At 35.4% G+C, this 19,885-nt stretch overlaps 1 protein-coding gene across 2 annotated transcripts in view; it reads right to left on the bottom strand.

Annotated features, from left to right (window-relative positions):
- Positions 1-1,064: 1,064 nt before the first annotated feature.
- LOC101599483 (pleckstrin homology domain interacting protein) overlaps positions 1,065-19,885 on the bottom strand; it is a 148,301-nt gene continuing 129,480 nt past the window's right edge. For both annotated transcript variants that reach the window (XM_045160004.1, XM_045160003.1), the window contains exons 33-40: positions 19,352-19,421; positions 19,093-19,143; positions 18,565-18,714; positions 14,531-14,683; positions 12,973-13,136; positions 12,274-12,536; positions 11,337-11,534; positions 1,065-6,453 (exon numbers count right to left, since the gene is read on the bottom strand). In XM_045160004.1, coding sequence (XP_045015939.1) covers positions 5,813-6,453; positions 11,337-11,534; positions 12,274-12,536; positions 12,973-13,136; positions 14,531-14,683; positions 18,565-18,714; positions 19,093-19,143; positions 19,352-19,421 — 1,690 coding nt within the window. In that variant the 3' untranslated portion in view covers positions 1,065-5,812. The remainder of the gene's footprint in view (positions 6,454-11,336; positions 11,535-12,273; positions 12,537-12,972; positions 13,137-14,530; positions 14,684-18,564; positions 18,715-19,092; positions 19,144-19,351; positions 19,422-19,885) is intronic.

Below are 19,885 nucleotides of genomic sequence, written 5' to 3'. Positions count from 1 at the left end.
ATTTGTTTTGATGGTGTTTTTGTTTGTTTTTTGTTTTTTTCTGGAAAACTTTGGTGGTAAGATTCATTCTCACATCTAACCAGATCGTGTGTGTCTGTAATGCCACCAATGAGACTGAAGAGGGACAAGGTAAGATTCTGCTGATATAAAGGAAAAGTAGCCCATCCACTTTGAAACTTTTTAATACTAGAAAAAAATTCCTTGTATAGAGGCATAGATGAATTTATCAGTAAACTACCTTCAGTAACACTGGCCACCAGAAGCACAGGATCAACAGGTAGAAGTCTCTGTGGCCCGCTGAAGGAAGGAATTCATTGCTTTGATGTGTTTCTAGGTATGTGGGAGGGGCTCTAAATTAACATAATGCTTATACTACTAGGCAAGTGTGACTTGGCTTGCTACCTGCTAGAAGTCAGGAATGTACTAGATAAGACCAAAATTCAAGTGGTCTTGGGTCCAAGATAGCAGGGGTGCTGGTTTTACTTTCCTGCCCTGCCTTGGGCCCACGTATTCTAAAAGTCATAGCAGGGTTCCCTGTCAGTAGTCTCTGCTCTTACACTTGAGGTGAGAGAGAAGCTGCAGAGGGAGAGGTGTTTTCGGATCCCTTTAAAGCAGCCACATCTGGTCTCTCTCTCTCTTTTTTAATTAACAACTTCCATGATTGTAAACAATATCCCATGGCAATGCCCTCCCTCTCCCCCACATCTGGTCTCTTAAAGGGAACATCTATAAAGTATATGACAGCAACAACACTATATCCTCAAAGGAATAATGTTGTTACTGTTGCAATACTGTATTGGTAATATAATGTATCTATCTCAGGATCAACAAATTATTTTAGACACACGAAAAGGCAAAGGAGTCTTTATTTTTAAACTTCCATCCTTTTGGAATTGCATTAGGTACTCAAAATCTTTTTTTAACATTTCACACATAGGTCATTGGAACCTCTAATGAACCAGTATTTACATAATGGCTTCTATCAGACAATCATGTTGGAAAAACTGCTTACTGAAATTATGTATTGTTTTATGTAGACTGAGAAATCAAGAGGCTCTACAAAATAGCTTAGAAAAACAAGTTTTCTATTTATTTAAAAATAAGTTTATAGTTACTACATTGCAAGGACAGGAATTCTTACACATACATTCTAGTTTGTATAAAAGGATTCAAAGAATTATGCATCAAAACTAACATAGAAAGTGTCCACGTTAACAGTAAAGAAAAGTCAATATGTACAAGAAAGGGCACTGCTACCGTGGTGTGAGACTGCTGTTACAATATGATAATCCAAGTCCAGAAGGAATAAAACAAAAACATCAAGAAAGCTAAATAATTATTCTTTTTAAAACTCTGTTACTTATTACATACAACAGATTTGCTTGTGTTTAACATTTTCTGTACAAAATAAACATAATTTTCATTTGAAAATGTGTCAGTTTCACCTTCAACCCTCTAGGTCAGTTACTTTTTAAAAACTGAGCTGTGTTCCACACGTCTAAGTATCCCATGACAGGATTTATGTTTTCTAAAAGATCTTGTAAGACCCCTGTCTTCTTACAGTTTAATATGGTCCAAAAATGTAACATATTTTATCTCATCTTATTGTCTATCATCGTAATAAATCTACACACACTCTCTTCAAAGTAATCAGCATGTGTGTGCAGCTGCCTCATATGCACATGTACTATATATCATCTTGAACCTATTTGCTTAGCTCCTTGGATGTAGAAACTCACCCACGCACTAGTATGTATTTGGTTTGTGCCATATAAGATTAATTTCCTGATAATTTTATCTGCATTAAAAAGTATTTCAAAACAGCTATTGAAACTAAAAATATATATTTATAGTTCAGATATTATACTCACTGTTTTACTGTAGTGTATACAAGGCTTATCTCTAGAGCACTCAAAGTGGTACTTACGGTCTTACTGACTCAGTTCTACCTCTTTCTGGGTACTGTACATAGTTCAAAATCACTTTTCATTTGGAGTACTTTGCTAAGTAATTCAGGAACAAAAACAGTTTCTTAGTAAATGTAGTATTACTTTTAACTCAAGTAACTTGGAAATTAGAGGAACTAAGGGGAAATGCAATGATGCAAGTAACAAAAGGTGTATTGTTTTTCCAATCAGAAGGTAAGTTCTGACCTTAGTCAACCTACTATATTAGACATATCTTCTAAATCAACAGAAAAAATGCACTGAAGAAAAGTTATTCCCCGTCACCACTTTTAAAATACACACCTCCTACATACGTGAACATTTATAATAGCCCTTTAATCACTGAAGTATCTTGGCCCTTTCAATTTATTCAAAAATAAACTTCAGGTAACAAAAACATTAAAGATGATTTTTTTTTCTCAAGTTGGAAAACTGAAAATCAAAGTTACTTCTTCTAGTTTACATTTGAGAAATATATAGATTGCTATGTATGTATAAAATGGAATGTCAGAATTAAACATTGCAAACTGGAACTATTTTATAACATGTACATGCATTTTAATACACTTGCTATATGTAGGTTAATCTAGTCTGCTGTAGCTAAGGACAGTATGGCTGTTCACATGTATGGGGCATGAGAATATTTTCTCTGTTCACTGTGCAATGCATTTCTAAGTGAAACCGAATTCAGTCAAGTTCATGTCTCAGAAGTGACTCAAACTCACAAACGTTCTAATTAACGCATTTGTCTCTACATTTGCAGTGAAGCAGTGCAATGAAACAAGGGAAACAAGGCCAACCAACAGCCAATTCATAATCATATGCAGAAGACAGGCTCATGCTGGAGGAGTAAATGGCAAAGATAAAAAAATTTATAAAGTTACAGATTTATTGTGGTCGACAGATTATATTTTGATTAAATCTTTAAAATTTAAAATTTTGAGTATCTGAGGGATGGAGAACATTGGGATAGAGAGAATATTCTGGTTGAGTACTACAAATATGTAGGTTGATACTTGTTTTTTGAGACAAGGTCTTATATATGTAGCCTAAACTAGCCTTGACTTTGCTTTGTAGCAAAGGACCTTCTTGTCTCCACCTCCCAAGTGCTGGCATTACTATGCCCACCTTGTAAATTGATTTGTACAACTCTATGCATGTAACAAGTTTAATGAAACTTTCAATAAACTTGAGGGTTTTTTTTATTGCTTACCTAACCCAAGTGGCAACATTTCCTTCTGGCTTTTAGAAAGCACATGATGTTATTTTCTTAAAGAGGATATTGTAAAGCCAAAGAAAAATGTGGTAATAACTTGAATTTTTCAGTTCAACTTTTGCAACATAAAGAAGCTAAATTATAAAAATATAAAATCTATTATCTGATCCTAATACATTTTAAAAAGTGTTTTAGTTACAAATAATCTGACCCAAGTCATTTAGTTTCACCAGTGTTTGAGAATGCTCAAATATGGTCATACACACACAGTAACTGTAAAACAGAACCAATACATTTACTTGCTGTATGAAAGATAGTGAACACTCACTTCACTGCTTAAGAGTTGGAACTAATCTGTACACCATTCTAGAGGTATATCACACTAAGATCCCACACTCTTCCTTTTTCTGAATACACCTTAATACTATACACAGATTTTACAAAAATGAATTTTAGTCTATTATATTTCTAATACAATGCAGATAACATCAGGAAATTACATACTTCAAATAGATTGCCTTCAAAAGCAACTAATTAATTTAATGACTTAAATTTCAAACATACACATTATCTTTTTAATAATGGAATTGACTCATTTTTCTATACAACCAAGCCATCCATTTCTGCATTCTGAAGAGTTTAACTACTGAATTTTAATTATATAGTTCAATATATTTGTTAGAAAAAAATAAATGTACAAAACACCTGAAAATTTTGAAATTATTTTCAACTGTAAAATCACAGCAATCTAGTCAAGGTCTGGAAAATGTTTACTTACCCTCACATGAGGATTTCTGTACAAGTGTAGTGACAATCAATCAAAAAAGCCCAAATGTATCTCTTTTTATTCTCCTCTAAGACAGTTAAATGAATTAACATCCTTATCAGAAATAAGTAAAGAATAATTATATGATGTAATTACATATTTTGCTAAGGTTCAACTGAAGACTATTCATTAGGATCATATGGATACATATCTGCCCTAATATTCCTTTTTAAAAATGTAGTATCTGAAAATTTTGGTTACATTTTTGTACCATTTTAGTCCTCAGAAAATACTACATTCTTTAAACTTTAAAAAAAATGGACACTAATTTTTAAACAATAGAAATGGCATTTATGTTGGTTTTCAAGGTATAACTAATGTACCATAAACAAATAAATAACTGCTTTCCTTTCCATAGCAGTACATATAATAATACATTCTCCTAAGTCATAGTTATCATTTACAATACAGAACTTTACTAATGATGCAAAAAATAATAGAATACAAGGCACAATCATTAAATGGAATTTCTTTTTAGGGTGTATCTTGACATACTAGCATGATAAGGAAACCGTAAAAAGTGCAGAAAAAAACAATGTGCAATGAGACCATTGTATAAAATATGATTGCATAAAAAGTGATTTGGCCTACTTTAACCTTTAATAATTGAAAATAACCAGTCTTTCCCTTAAAATTAAACTATAAAGTATGGCATCTTAAAATTATTTTTATTCTACCACTATCTAAAAAATCCTGAAAAAAGAATTTATACCTGGGTAATAGTATGTATGTGTTTGTATATATATTCAATTATACCCATTTATCAATATATATACATACACACACAGACAATTATTGTAGGTCATTTTAGCCTATCAGATATATAGTTTAGAAATGACATTAATAATCCAGATCAAGTAAACATCAAATCCCATACTTTTTTCCTGTATTTTCCTTGAATCCTTTAACCACTTAAACATTTTCTCTAAGATATCTCTGTCAAAGGACCCACCAGTGCATTATTTCCTATTATTAGTACCAAAAAAGATATATCTCAGCATAAGTCTTTAATAACGTGCTCTTTAGAATATACAGCCTTTCCAATATTGAAAAGTATATGCTGTCCTGACAGTCAAAAACAGGTTTTCCACTGCACTGATCCTCAGTCTTTGGCACAATAAACAGAGATTGAGTGATTGATGTAAGAATCAAGGTCTGAAAAATTAGACAGTCACATATTTTCCAATGTGGATATGTTTTGTTTTCAGCAATACATTTTCTCTTACATTTGGCAGAATGGAATAAAACAAAAGCTTTCTCTAGATCCACTCGAATGTTCTATAAATGTACACCTTTTAGTACATCATATGGTGGGAACTTGATAACAACCTTTTGAGGAGACACATTCTTAACTTCCTGCTACTCTGTAACTTGTCTTTCTAGGGGTGTGTACCTTGCTTAGTCAAAAATAACTCATTTTAACATGAAATGTTCTATCACTAGAATACTATGCTTCATAGGAGTGTAGCATAACTGTCTCTTCCATAAATAAGCCAGGAATTTATTATAGGTCCTCAATTTCTTTTTCAAACAGTAAACGAAATGAATGTGGAAATGTATAATCTAAGGGCAATAAATAGCAAACATTTAAAATATATATGAGAGTGTGTGTGTGTGTATGTATGTGTATATATATATATATATATATATGTATGTATGTATTTTATTTTTCATTCAAAGAAGTGTCTTCTAACTTTTTCTTCTCCAAGTCAAACAGTAATGTTCCCTAATCCATCATAGCAGCAAGGAAGCAGAAGCCTTAGTTCTACTGACTCCTTAACTGTACCTGCTTAGTATACTTTTAAGTAAAATATTTTGGTTCAGTTACCAACCAATTAAGTTAGCTTTTGCTTTTTCAGTCAACTTTCGGACTCGTCCTCGACTAGAAGTTCCAAAAGTCAATGAGGTGTCTTCAAACAACAGTTGCCTTTGCTCCTCTTCTGAGTCATCCTCATTGTAGAAAGCTGTCCTCCGACCTTGGTTTCTAGTTCTCATGTGAGGTTCGGAGCCCTTCAGTTCCTCAAGCTCCTCCTCCTCATCTATTGTAGGATCATCTATTTTTTTCCGGTTACTTCTTCTTAACATTTTAACGTTTGCAGGAACTATGAGGTCTGAATCTAATTTTTGTGTTTGCATCTTCCTTTTAGGTTTTCTGCCTCCACGACTCTTTTTGTGTAACAAATCCTCCTGAGCAACATTAGTTTCAGAAAGAAAACTGCATGTGGAAGTAGGAACCACATCACTTCTGATGGGATGTAAGTTATTTTGTTCTGAGTTTTCTGACTTTGCATATTGTAGTTTTTTGGGCTTTCTGCCCCTTTTCTTATGTACAACTTCACTAGTAGTGGTAGTAACTTCTACCTTGGGTTTCCTTCCAGGTCCTCTCTTCACAAGTTTTGATGGCTGCCCTCCATGGCCATTTACTTGGATGGTTCCTGGGATAAGAACACTGTTTTTACAATCACCTGAAAGGGAACAACAGCACACTTGACATATACAGTTGTGTAACAACAATCAAAATTTACTTTTTACTAAAATGAGAAGGAAAAAAAGAATTGACAAAAGGTTAACAGTTGGAGACTATTACCAATTCAGCCAGACTAATCAGGTAGTTTTATGCCCTAGGAATCCGGTCTCCCACACTGAAGTCACAGGCCCTTGCCTCCACAATTGGCTTTTGTATGCATGGGTGCTGGGGATCTGAATGCAGGTTCTTATACTTCTGTGTGGCAAGCACTTTAATGAACACAGCAATAATTTCACAAGGAAAGTAAAGTTTAAAGTCAAATAAAGGGCCCGTTAATGCTGTAACTGATGCTAGCCAAAACTAGGTCAGAAATCCCAAATTTGCTTTTGTCATATCCTAATATATAAGAGCTTTGTTTGAAACATTTAATGATTATGTGTATTTGTACAGAGCTTAATATTAATACGCACATTCAACTATTTCTTCCTTTTAATAAATTGACCAATGAAAGGAGGGGTGAGAAAATAAAGACTAGAATAAACTCTAGCTTTTATTCATCTCCTTTGGATGTGACCATATTAACTTCCAAGATATTAGAGAGGAGTTTGGTGTCTAAATATCTCCTTATATTCCCTGATGCACAAAAAATCTTCTCTCTTAATCCTCTGAAGGTTTTTAGGAACACATCACCCAAAGTAGCTAACTATGTCCTCAAGACTAATGAGGATTAGGAAACAACAATTATGGGGTGGAGAGAGGGCTTAGTGGTTAAGGCACTTGCCCGCAAAGCCCAAGGACCCAGGTTTAATTCCCCAGGACCCAAGTAAGCCAGATGCACAGTTGGCGCATATGTCTGGAGTTCACTTGCAGTGGCTGAAGGCCCTAGTGTGCCCATTCTCTCTCTCAAATAAAATAATAAAATTAAAAATTAAAAGAAACTATTGAACGGCAGTTTCTTTACATGCCCTTTAAATAGTTCTAGTTCTTTCTGGGTAGGTATGGGTGCCACAACACATGGGTGAAGATTACAGGATAACTTTTGTGTGTCAGTTCAATCCTCTCACCTTGTATTAAGGCAGAATCTCTTGCACACTGCTCCAGTCACTAGACTAGATGGTCTTCAAGTTTATGGGAAATTCTCCTGTCTGTGCCTCCCACCTAACCATAGGTTTACTGGAATTGCAGAAGCCTGGACAAAGCTTCTGGCTCTTACGTGGGATCTGGAGATCCAAACACATACTCATGCTTGCATAGCAACCATTTTTATCATCTGAGCTTTCTCCCCAGCCCAAGTCTTAGTCCTTTTGCTGCTGTTACTCGCTCTTGTCCCCCATCCCCCAAACTCATTCTACTGAACTCCTTCTTCCATTGAAGTCATATTTATGTCTTTTTTAATTGAACGACAAATGGAATTATAGTACAATACAGATTTTACATTAAACAACCATGTGCACCAATATTATGGCTCCAATTCCAGTGTTCCAAAATCCATGACAAGACCATTATGCTTCACAAAAATAGAAGAAAAAAGTGCTAGAGATCAAATTTTAAGTACATAAAGACCAAGGAGAAAATGAAAAAAAAAAAAAATCTTATGGATTTTTCAGGTGAAGGAGATACCATATACATACTGCCAGTAATCCATTTTCCTCCTCAAAGTTCTGGTTGTTGTTTATATGTGGTGAGTGGTTTCCAATGTAGTTTTTTCAGGTGTGTGTATCTGACATGCATGTGTGTGGGTATGGGCACATGCATGTAGAGGTCTCAGGGGACAACTTTGAGTGTTAGTTCTTGCTCTTAACTTTGAGGCAGAGTCTTTTATTCATTTACTTCTGTGTTTGGCAGGCTGACCAGCCTGCATGTTTCCAGAGGATTCTCCTGTCATTGCTCTTCTACCCTTAGGCATACTACGATTATAGTATGGATTTATGTTGGCTCTGGGGATCTGAACTTTGCTACTCACACTTGTGTGGCAAGCACTGTAAATTCTGAGCCATCTCCCAGACTACAACAGAATGTTTTTAAGAAGACATGGAAATTGCTTTTAAAGAGAATGATTTCTTTTTTAGTCATGAGTTTAAACTGTTATTTTGTAAGAAAAAAAAATGGGCAAAGATTCACTGCAAGTCACAGCAAGTAGTAAAGGGAGAAGGCAAAAATTTCTTTATTTTCACTATCAGAGTATTATTAGCCTTTTATTATTATCTATTATTACGTCTTATATTAAGACCAGTGACAATGACTCTAAACATTCAGTCCATATACCACTACAGGAATGCTACTCTGAATTCTAATAACCCCTTGAAAATGAAAGTTTTATGTGAATATGCATACATAAATTATTGTAGGTTTTGTCACTTTTCAAAGGCATATATATGTTCCTAAATAAATTACATATATTTGGGTTAAAAATTAACCTTTCTTAAAAGGCCATCTTCTAAAATTCTTTTCTAATTAAATTTTTAAAAAGTCTTTAAGCCGGGCGTGGTGGTGCACGCCTTTAATCCCAGCACTCGGGAGGCAGAGGTAGGAGGATCGCCGTGAGTTCAAGGCCACCCTGAGACTACAGAGTTAATTCCAGGTTAGCCTGGACCAGAGTGAGACCCTACCTCGAAAAACCAAAAAAAAAAAAAAAAAAATCTGTTATTTTTTTTTTTGGGGGGGGCGAGGTACTGCAATCGAATTTCAGATGCTTGCACCACCCAGTGGGCAGGTGCAACCTCGCGCTTGCCTCACTTTTGTGTGTCTGGCTAAGATGGGATCTGGAGAATAGAACATAGGCCCTTAGGCGTCACAGGCAAGTGCCTTAACCACTAAGCCATCTCTCCAGCCCAAAAGCTGCCTTCTGGATCAGTATGGTGATGACACTAGCTAACCAAGTGGCTATGGAGCAACTAAACAACAGCTATGCAAACAGAAAATGGAATCTGGGGGCTGGAGAGATGGCTTAGTGGTTAAGGTGCTTGCCTGCAAACCCTAAGGACCTAGATTTGATTCCCCAGTACCCACGTAAGCCAGATGCACCAGGTGGTGCATGAATCTGGAGTTCATTTGCAGTGGCCAGAGGCCCTGGTTGTGCCACTCTCTATGTGCATCTTTCTCTCTTGCAAATAAATATTAAAAAAAGAAAATGGAATTTTAATTCAAATTAATTTAAATATTGAATCATTTATATTGTACATTACTGATCACATGTTAAAATGGCAGTATTTTGGACATATTAGAGATAAACATTAAATTTCACCTGTTTTTATAAAATTTGTCAACTAGAAAATTTCAGATATTTATTCTATTTCCATCAGAGAGACCTGATCCTTAGTCAAAGAGTTAATTTAGCTGCCAATATTTATAAAGCCTACCCTTAATAAGCTAAATATATGCAACATCAGAATATCTGTGATACTCAAAATTTATTTATCAAGGGGCTAGGAAGATGGTTCAATGGTTAAAGACTCAATGGTTAAAGATGCTTGTAAAACTTGTTATTCCAAGTTCAATTCCCCAGCTACCCACAGAAAGCCAGATGAACATTTCAGTTGCAGCAAGAAACCCTGACACTTATGTACTCACACATACATGTAAAATTTTTTTAAGTTATAAGTCAGTTTGTGTAGTGGAATCACCCTTATTATAAAGTTAAAACCAGTTCACTACATGCACTTGATTTCTCTAAGATTCAGGACTGATAGAAACAAGACCAACATACTACTAATAATTCTAAATTTGATCCAGAAAGGAAAGATTTTAAAATGTAAACCATTCATGATCAAAGTCATTTGCTTATTTATTTATTTGTTTTTGAGGTAGAGTCTTGCTCTAGCCAAGGCTGACCTGGAAGTCACTCTGTAGTCTCAGGCTGGCCTTGAACTCATAAGTGATCCTCCTACCTCTGCCTCTTGAGTGCTGGGATTAAAGGAGTGAGCCACCACAACTGGCTGCTTATTTATTAAACACTTATTTTATATATTATATACATATACATATAATATATATTATTTATTAAACAAGTGATCCAAAGCTAACTAAACAAAGGAGCTCAGACTGTTATAGGATTAAAGGCATGCAAAAATGGTATTTTGTTTTTTGCCGAAGTATAAGTACAATATAAGGTAATGAAGAAGGTTTTCCAGAAGTATGAACAGAGGATTCTTGGAGATATTTCAAGATCTGAAAGGTAACAGATAACCAGAAGAAGACTTTTCAACAAAAAGTCAAAGATTTTAAGTGGTTTAAGAAGACACGAGCTTAAAAGGGAGAGAGAAGGGAAGGAGACTGGGAATGTTAGGCAAGAGCCATATAAAGAAGTCTTAACAGGTGAGAGAGGGAAGGGAGGGAGGGAGGGACAGGCTGATTCCATATTTGATTTGAGCAAGATAAGACTATAATTCTATGTGCACGCATGTACTATATGCACTGAGAAGTGATCTGAAAGACTCCTTTGCCTACAATGTGGAAGACAGACTGGTGAACGTGGATTTAAGAGATGTTCTTTAGACAAACCAAACAAAAATCCTTAAGGACTCGAAGAGCCTTGGATGTTGAAGAGAAGGCTAAGATAATGCACTTACTTTGGATGTTTTAGCCAAGAAATTCTGATTAAGGTTTCCAGGAAGAACATTAGAGAAGCAATGTCTAAGACATACTTTGCAACTCATACTGTTTTAACATGCCTTATGCTAACTGTGTAACTTTTAAATGGGTAACTCAAAAGTGGAACTAAGTCCAACTACAGCAACAATATTTGTAAGAAGAATCTACCGTATTTGAAAGGATTACAAGAATTTTTTATTTTGAGGCAGAGTCTTACTATGTATCCCCAGCATGACCATGGCCATGGAATCCTCCTGTCTCAGTCTCCTACACCCTCTAAGTGTATTTTACCTTGATCAATGATGGCAGATGTCTTTGAAAGAGTAGGTGCCTTTGAGAGTATGGATGACTTCATTTTACGTTTGACTGGCTTTTCCTTTTCCATGTTTTCTTTTGTTGAATTATTCCGAGTGCTGGGATTAAATATGGACGGACTAGGACTTGAAAGAGTATTCAGGACCTTGGAATGTTTCACGGAATTATCTAGTACTGAAACACAAGACGGAAAACAGATTTGTTGAGCCCCAAATAGGCAAAAGTTCTGGGATTTTGTTTCTTATCTTACCTGTTTCAATAAGCCAAGAGCTTATGTTTAAATGATCCTTAGAAATATTTTTCTATAGTGCTGGGAATGGAACCCAGGGCCGTATGCACGCTAGCCAAGCACTCCACATCCCAAATCCAGGAATTTATTTTCTTTCTTTTTGTAGGTATGTGTGTATATGTATGAATGTGTTCACATATGTGAATGAATATATGTACATGCAAGAGCACATGAATATGGGTGCATGCATGTGGAGGCCAGAGATCGACTCTACCTTGTTCTGTAATACTGGGTTTCTCAATGAACCTAGAGATCACCAATTTGCCTAGACATGCCAATGAGCTAGAAGGGAAGGAATCTATTTCCCAACAAAACGCAACAATAAATCTTGACAGGTGCAGGCCATCTAAATGTTTTCTTCACATTTCAACATTACGAAGACAAGTCTTCGCAACTCCAAGTACTAGGATGCAAAATCAGGCAGTTTGTACCAACCTGTTTTTTTTTTTTTAAATTCTACAAAGATTCTCCTAAATTTCAGTTTTTCTTTTTCTATTAAAGACTTTTTTCTTTTTTTGAAGAGGAAAAACCACAGCAGCTTCTAGAAATTAGTGAAACTCATGGAAAAATACAAGCTTAAAAAAAAAAAAATCATACTTCAATTCAGAAACTTTTAAGCCTTACTTGTTTTTCCTGGCATTGTAGATGTATCAGCTTTTGAAATAAAAGTCTTTGTGGCCGATGATGTAGATGGTTGCTCAGTGATAACTGGATCTATAGCCACACGATTGCTTCTGGTTCGAACCACAGAACTGGCTTCTATTTTACCATTCATCTGTGCAGCACGGGGCCTTGGCAGTGCAGCCCGAGCAGGTGCAGGAAGTGGAGAGGTGGAGGCTTCAGATTCCAGCTGATTTAGTTTTAAGGGCCTTTTCTTCCTTTCAGGGCTGTGAGTAAGATCATGTCATTTAGACCCTCTTATAACAGTTTTATGGTAATGCTGGATTCATTTTTTGTTCTATTATGAAATATGTTAAAAATATGAGATTTGTAGTGGATTTCATATGGTTGTGAGCCTCTGAAAAGTGGAGATTTAGTGAAGGACCATTGTAATGCTATAGTTATATGACAGAAAGCATGATGCCATCACTAGCCTAGAAATGCTGTTTTACTGTATAGATTTAGCAGTTTGAATTTAAGCACTTACACTAGTAAAGCTTTAGTTTAAAAGATTAAAAATCCTCCACACCATAGGAAGTTGCATGTCAAATATATCATTCTGCAACATAGGGAATAGTAAAGGAAGTATTAAAAAACACCACGTTCTGTTAATGTGAAGACAAAGTTACACATCAGTTAATGCCATCTAAAGAAACTAAATACCTTGATGCAGCACTGCTTGAAATAGAGCTGCTTCTGTTTCTTTTCTTCCTCCTTTTGGTTATGGTATTTCTCTTATGAAAACGAAGAGCAGACTTATAATCTGATAAAACTGAACTAATGTGTTCTTCAAAGAAAGCAGACAGCCGCAAACTCATGCTATAAATCTATGAAGAAAAGAGAACCCCACAAAATCATTGAAAAAGCATGTCCATTTAGTATTATAATTCAAATACTTTTCTACTAATTATTTTGTATTTTTTAAAAATTTATTAGTTTTCTTTTCAGCAAATACAGGCAGTTTGGTACCATTGTTTGGGCTCATCCATGACCTACCCCCTCCCAATGGCCCCTCCTTGTTGTATTTTTAACAGATTTTATAATCATTTTCTCTGCCTCTTCTGACAAAAAAAAAAAATTACATTTATATTTGAGTTAATAGTAGAAATTTTCTGAACTTTGACATTTTTTTTGAAGCAAGCCCAACAGATTAACCTTTTTTTTTTTAAACACCAGAGCATGAGAGTCAAAGAGAGTGAGAGAGGGAGAGACTTGGTGTGCCAGGGCCTCCAGCCATTGTAATCAAACTCCAGATGTGTGCACCACCTTGTGTGCATGTGCAATCTTGTGTGCTTGCATTATGTTGTGTATCTGACATACATGGGACCTTGCAGGATCAAACATGGGTTCTTAGGCTTCACAGGCAAGCACTTTAACCACTAAGCCATCCCTCCAGCCCGAGTTTTTTCTTTTTGGATTAATTTTGAGATTTTTTTTTTTTTTTTTTTTTTGAGGTAGGGTCTCACTCTGGCCCAGGCTGAGCTGGAATTCTCTGTGGAGTCTCAGGGTGGCCTTGAACTCAAGATGATCCTCCTACCTCTGCCTTCTGAGGGCTGGGATTAAAGGCATGTGCTACCACACCTGGCAACTTTAAGATTTTTAACATTATCTGGATTCAGGTAGGGATAAGACTTATCATTGTGAACTCTAATATACTCAAACTGTTAATATGCAAACAAAAAATTAAGCCAGACAGTTATGATATATAGCAAAACAAGGTATAATAAATAGTCATATCATATCAAAAAAATAAAATATTCTTTCCTAAACACCAAAGAATGACATCAATAGGGCTGGAGAGAGTTAAGGCACTTTCTGTAAAACCATAGGGCCTGAATCTGCAAGAGTTAAAATCTATAGATGCCATGTAAAACAGCTGGACATAGTTGTGAACCATAATCCTTCAGGGGAGCAGAGACCTGATAACTGTTGGAACACAGTAAGCCCTGGAATCAGTAAAATAGACTCTGGCTCAAAACACGAGGTGTAAGAGTGAGAGAATGGGACATCAATAGTTCTTGAATGACCCTTGTCACAGACAAGAATGTGGGGCACCATAAGACATACGCACAAGCAAAATACAAAGAATGACATCAGCAATGATTCACAAAAGTAACAGAGAAATAAGACATTATTAACATAAAACAGCTTAATTTGTTTGTTTTAAATGAGAACATTTAGTCATTTAATATACTTTTAGCAAAAGAAAACAATTATATACCCTTGATCTTTTGCTTGGTGTATATGCTTTGGAATTACTAAAAATAAGTCTGACATCTTTACATAGCTCCATTGGTGACTCATAATTTCCAGCCTCTAAAGTTTCTCTAACAGTAGCAAAATCCATTGGAGTGTCAATGATGTCTCTGTAGTCCTAGGAGAAAAGGAAAGAGGTGGCATTAGTACTACCACAAAATATTGCTTGTCAGCACAGAAGTCAAAAGATTTTTTTAAAACGATAAATGTAAGTCCTAGACCCATTAATAATCACTCTTGTAAAGAAACATAACAAAGCTGGATGTGGTGGCACATGTCTTTAATTCCAGCACTTGGGAAGTGGAGGTAGGAGGATGGCTCTATGAATTTGAAGCCAGCTTGGGACTACAGAGTGAGTACCAGGTCAGTCTGGGCTTGATTGAGACCCTACTTCAGGGGGTGGGGAGGGGGAGAAAAAAAAAAAAGAAACAAAATTCTTCAAAAACTTTAAAGGAGCTGTAATTCTAAAGGGTGTGGAGTCACTGAAACACAAACTAAACAATGAGGAAATGAAAGCAATTCAAGTATATGTGAAGGCTAAGTTACAGTAACTTCAAACTTTCACAGCTCCAAAACTGGATGCTTTCAGTAGTCAAAATAATGAATGTAAGCTGTTATAACAGAGTCTTTGCACTTCTTTCCACAGGAACTGCCCAGGTCAACTGTACATAAGACAAGGTAACAGCACAGGTAACAGACCACACAAGTGAAGGGGGACAGTATCAGAGAATGATATGACATAGCAGAGGATTACAAAAGCATCACAACATGATGTATTTTAGCAGTACAAAATGAACAGCATTGATTTCAGCCTTTTATATTCTTCCTGCCTTTTGACTCTACTCTTCTTTTGTTGAATGGCTAAAGAGTAAGCTTATATAATTGATGAGACTTCTGATACACTGTTTAGTATATACTTAGGTATAAATCATCTTATACGGCTGTTAGTGCAGCACACAAACCTTATTAGTATTAATTCTCACTGAGTTAAATGCCATTTAAAAAAATTATAGGGGACTTGTATGATTCATGGAACTACTCAGAGGAGTGTCATTAAACCTGATATGGTGATAAATGTCTATAATCCCAGTTATTTAGGAGGTGGTGGTGGCAAGAGGACTAGGAGTTCCATCTCAGCCTGGGCTACATTGTCTCAAAAAGCAAAACAATAAAGTGGTGTTCAAATGCTAAAAGATACTCCTGCTAATGATTTTTACTTTGATTTCATTATGGTTGAAAATATAATATATTCCAAGTTTTACTTTTTTCCTGTCTGTTCTGTGTTTTTATTTATTTATTTATTTATTTTTGTATTTCGTATTTTTCTAATCCTGTGTGTTACTTGACCAAGTTTTAAATTTTGTTATTTTTATTTACCTATACCATTTATAACTTGTTTTGGTACAAACTGTTTTATAACTTGTCTTTGTTCAACTGGTTCTCTAGGTCTTTTGAATACATACTCTTACATATACTGAGAATTACACTATACAGTAGGTAAATCTCTGCAGATCTAATTCGTAAACCTGGTTGATGAATTTAATTTCAATGACTGTACATTTCATTTCCAAAATTCTTAGATGGTTTTTGTTTGAGTATGTATGCCTTATCCTCCTAAGAGCTTCCTTTCCTTATGATTGCAACTTCACTTATGCCTTGAAACAAAGTTATACACCAAAAATGTAACTGGCACCATTATTTTTTCTTAGTTGTACATATACAGACATCTTAAAAAGAATGTCTCTTTTGTTGCTAAAGTGTAATATTTCAGAATAAGCATTATCTCTTGTTTTGGGAAAGAGGGATGCTAATGTTTCCAGTTGTTGATTCCACTGTCTCATAAATGGTATATTACACACACACACACACACACACACACACACACACACACACACACAAATATCTATCTTAGGGTGGAGAGTTGGTCATCTTCAGCAGATACTAGGTTTTAGTTTTTCTCCATGATCAACTTCTAAACTACAGGTATAGTATAAATATGTATATATACACACAACGTAAGCTTAAGGGAGAGATTTTGGACACAACAAACTGGAGAGATTCTCTGTGGAAGGACTTATCTTATACTTTTATTTTTTTAAATATATTTTACTTATTTATTTGAGAGAGAAAGAGGGAGGGGGGAGAGAAAGAGAGAGAGAATGGGTGTACCAGGTCTTCCAGCCACTGAAAATGAACTCCAGATGCATATGCTCCTTTGTGCATCTGGCTTACGTGAGTCCTGGAGAATCAAACCAGGATCCTTTGGCTTTGCAGGCAAACGCCTTAATAGCTAAGCTATCTCTCCAGTCCCCTATCCTAAAAAACTACAGAGAACTTGCAAGAAACAAAGGGAAATCTATTTTCTGGAAATTAGAGCACTATATAACAAACATTAGCTTAGTTCTTCTAATTTGGTGGGGAATTATGAGGTTCCAACAAACCCAATTTACCCCATTGCTAAAAATAAGTATTTCTCTTACACGTTAAGAATCTGTTTCCAGCCAGGCGTGGTGGTGGTGCACACTTTTAATCCCAGCACTCAGGAGGCAGAGGTAGGAGGATCACCAGCCACCCTGAAACTACATAGTGAGACCCTACCTCAAAAAACCAAAAAGAGAAAAAAAAAATTATTACAATAATTTATGTTTACTGACATTTGTCTACTTTATCATTGCAAATAAGAATAACTATGTAAAAAGCAGATAATAAAGTTAGGTGGTATCACATCTAAATCATCAATCTTTTTTTTTTTATTTTGGTTTTTTGAGGTAGGGTCTCACTCTAGGCCAGGCTGACCTGGAATTCATTCTGTATACTCAGGGTGGCCTCGAACTCTCAGCAATCCTCCTACCACTGCCTCCCGAGTGCTGGGATTAAAGGCTTGCACCACCAACGCCCAGCTTAAATCATCAATCTTTATAACAGGAAAAAGGAATAAAAAACAACAACACTTTAATCTAAATTTAGATTTCTATGCCGGCAACAGTGAATATATAGATCATATTTACTCAATTTGTTTTTTGCCATTATTCCCTACAGATCATACATTGGCATAACCTAAATATATGTAATAATGCTATCTGACATTTGTGCGTAATGAACCTTTCAGCATTTCAATGCAATTTTTATGTATTCTCATTTCATCTCCATATTACTACAAGAAATAGGTATCATTTATTCTAGTTTACTAGACAATAGCTAAATTGTTGAACTTAGTGTGGAGAAGAATTAGTAAAAATAATCTTCACAGCCACGCGTGGTGGTGCATGCCTTTAATCCCAGTACACGAGAGGCAGAGGTAGGAGGATCACCATGAGCTCGAGGCCACTCTGAACACTGAATCCCAGGTCAGCCTGGGCTAGAGTGAGACCCTACCTCGAAAAACCAAATCAAACCAAACCAAACAAACAACAACAACAAAAAGCAAAACACTTCAGATGGGAAAACCAACACTTGCTCAAAGTCATATAACTGGTTAAGAGCAAATCTTGAAACACAACCCAGTTCTTTGGATGCATATTTTTGAGCTCTTTCCATTGTATCACACTTCTAAAGATTCAAATGGGTATTGGAACATGTATGAACTAATGAAGAAATCAACTACTGTAATAAAAATTATTTAAATAACCTACAACTGCATGAAGGAAAGGCAGCAATCAAACATGGAAAAGAAAATATTTTCAGGCCCAGGAAGATGGTTCAGTGGATTAAGGTGCTTGCTGGGCAACTCTGAGTACCTGAGTTTGGATATTCAGATCCCATTTAAAAAAGATAGAAGCTATGATGGGCTTCTGTTAGTCCCAGTGGGCCTAAAACAAGAAGGGAGGGGGGACAGAGAGACAGGAGAAGCTCTAAAAACTCACAAACTGGAGAGGTAATAACAGTGAAAAAAAACCCTGCTTCAAAATGAGGTGAAAAATGAAAGCTGTGCACTGACTTTAACATGCATGCTATAGTGCATATACAACAAACAAGCCAAGTATTTTTAGAAATACTTACTGGGTATTCAAGAAGATCTACTGGCTGACGGAAAGGCTCAGAATCCTCACACTGAAATATGAGATTTAGTAATTCTTGGCATTGTTTCTTCCAAGCTTGAATATCATAAGACTGAGCTCTATTACGTAGCCTTCTTCTGGGTTGATGATCCTGAAATAAAGACATAAAGTCCATCAACAAGCTCCTCTTACACAGTATAATTTGTGAATTTAATAGTTAATTAGATGCATGCTGTATCTCTTACCAAAAATGCTCAAGACCATAAGCATTTCAGATTTGGAGGTTTTGTTGTTATTTAAATTTTTGGAGTATTCTAAGTTTTAGAGATGCCCAACCTATATAATCTAGCAATTCAAATAAAACAGTCACTTAATTCTAAGAAATATGCATTTTATAATTAGAGCTTATTTAAAAGTAATACTTAAATTGTCCTTGAGACTGCTAATAAGAAACAAGTTTTTAATACATTTTTCTCATAAAAAGCACTTCTGTAATAAACAAAGGCTATCCAAAATAAAACAGTATTACCTTCCTTTTTCTGGTAGAAGTTCCTGGAACATCAGCATCTTTCTCTTCTTCCTTTGGAAGCAACAATGTATTAGATTTGTAAGACATTTCTAGATTTCATTATACTCAACAGCTTACTTGAAAATTACTCTCTCTACCTAATTGATTTATTACAATCTCCCCTGCCAAAAACTAATTTTCATAATAGCTTTTATCTGAAAACTATATGCAAGTTTTATATATTACATAACAGCAATGTATTAAATATAGTAAAATGTACCTCAGAGTCAGACAAAACTTTCTTCTTCATTGAATTATAAAGTGGAATTATGTTATAACAAGTCTGATCCCTAAATAATAAAAAGAAAATGTTATTAATTATAGATATGAATTTTTATTTTAAAAAAATCTCCTAAAACTAAATTTTAAGATAAAACCTAACCATACACACCTCTCCCTTTGCTGACTACAGTACTCATGAACACACATTAGATTTGTCTCCTCTTTCATTGTGGATTATTTTATTCACAGAACTCTCAATTCTTTTTTGTTGTTGTTATTGTTTTGGTTTGGTTTGTTGAGGTCGGGATCTTGCTCTAGCTCAGGCTGACCTAGAATTCACTATGTAGTCTCAGGGTGGCCTCAAACTAACGGTGATCCTCCTACCTTGCCTCCCAAGTACTGGGATTAAAGGCGTGTGCAGCACACCCAACTTTTTTAGAACTCTCAATTCTTTGCTCCCAGATCACTACTTATGCCTGGGATGACTTCATTAATTGCTCAGTCTTCCAGATCAAACTTACATACCTCCTGT

The sequence above is a fragment of the Jaculus jaculus genome, chromosome 10 (assembly GCF_020740685.1).
Source record: "Jaculus jaculus isolate mJacJac1 chromosome 10, mJacJac1.mat.Y.cur, whole genome shotgun sequence".
Taxonomy (NCBI): Eukaryota; Metazoa; Chordata; class Mammalia; order Rodentia; family Dipodidae; genus Jaculus; species Jaculus jaculus.
This window is presented reverse-complemented; position numbering and strand designations above follow the sequence as displayed.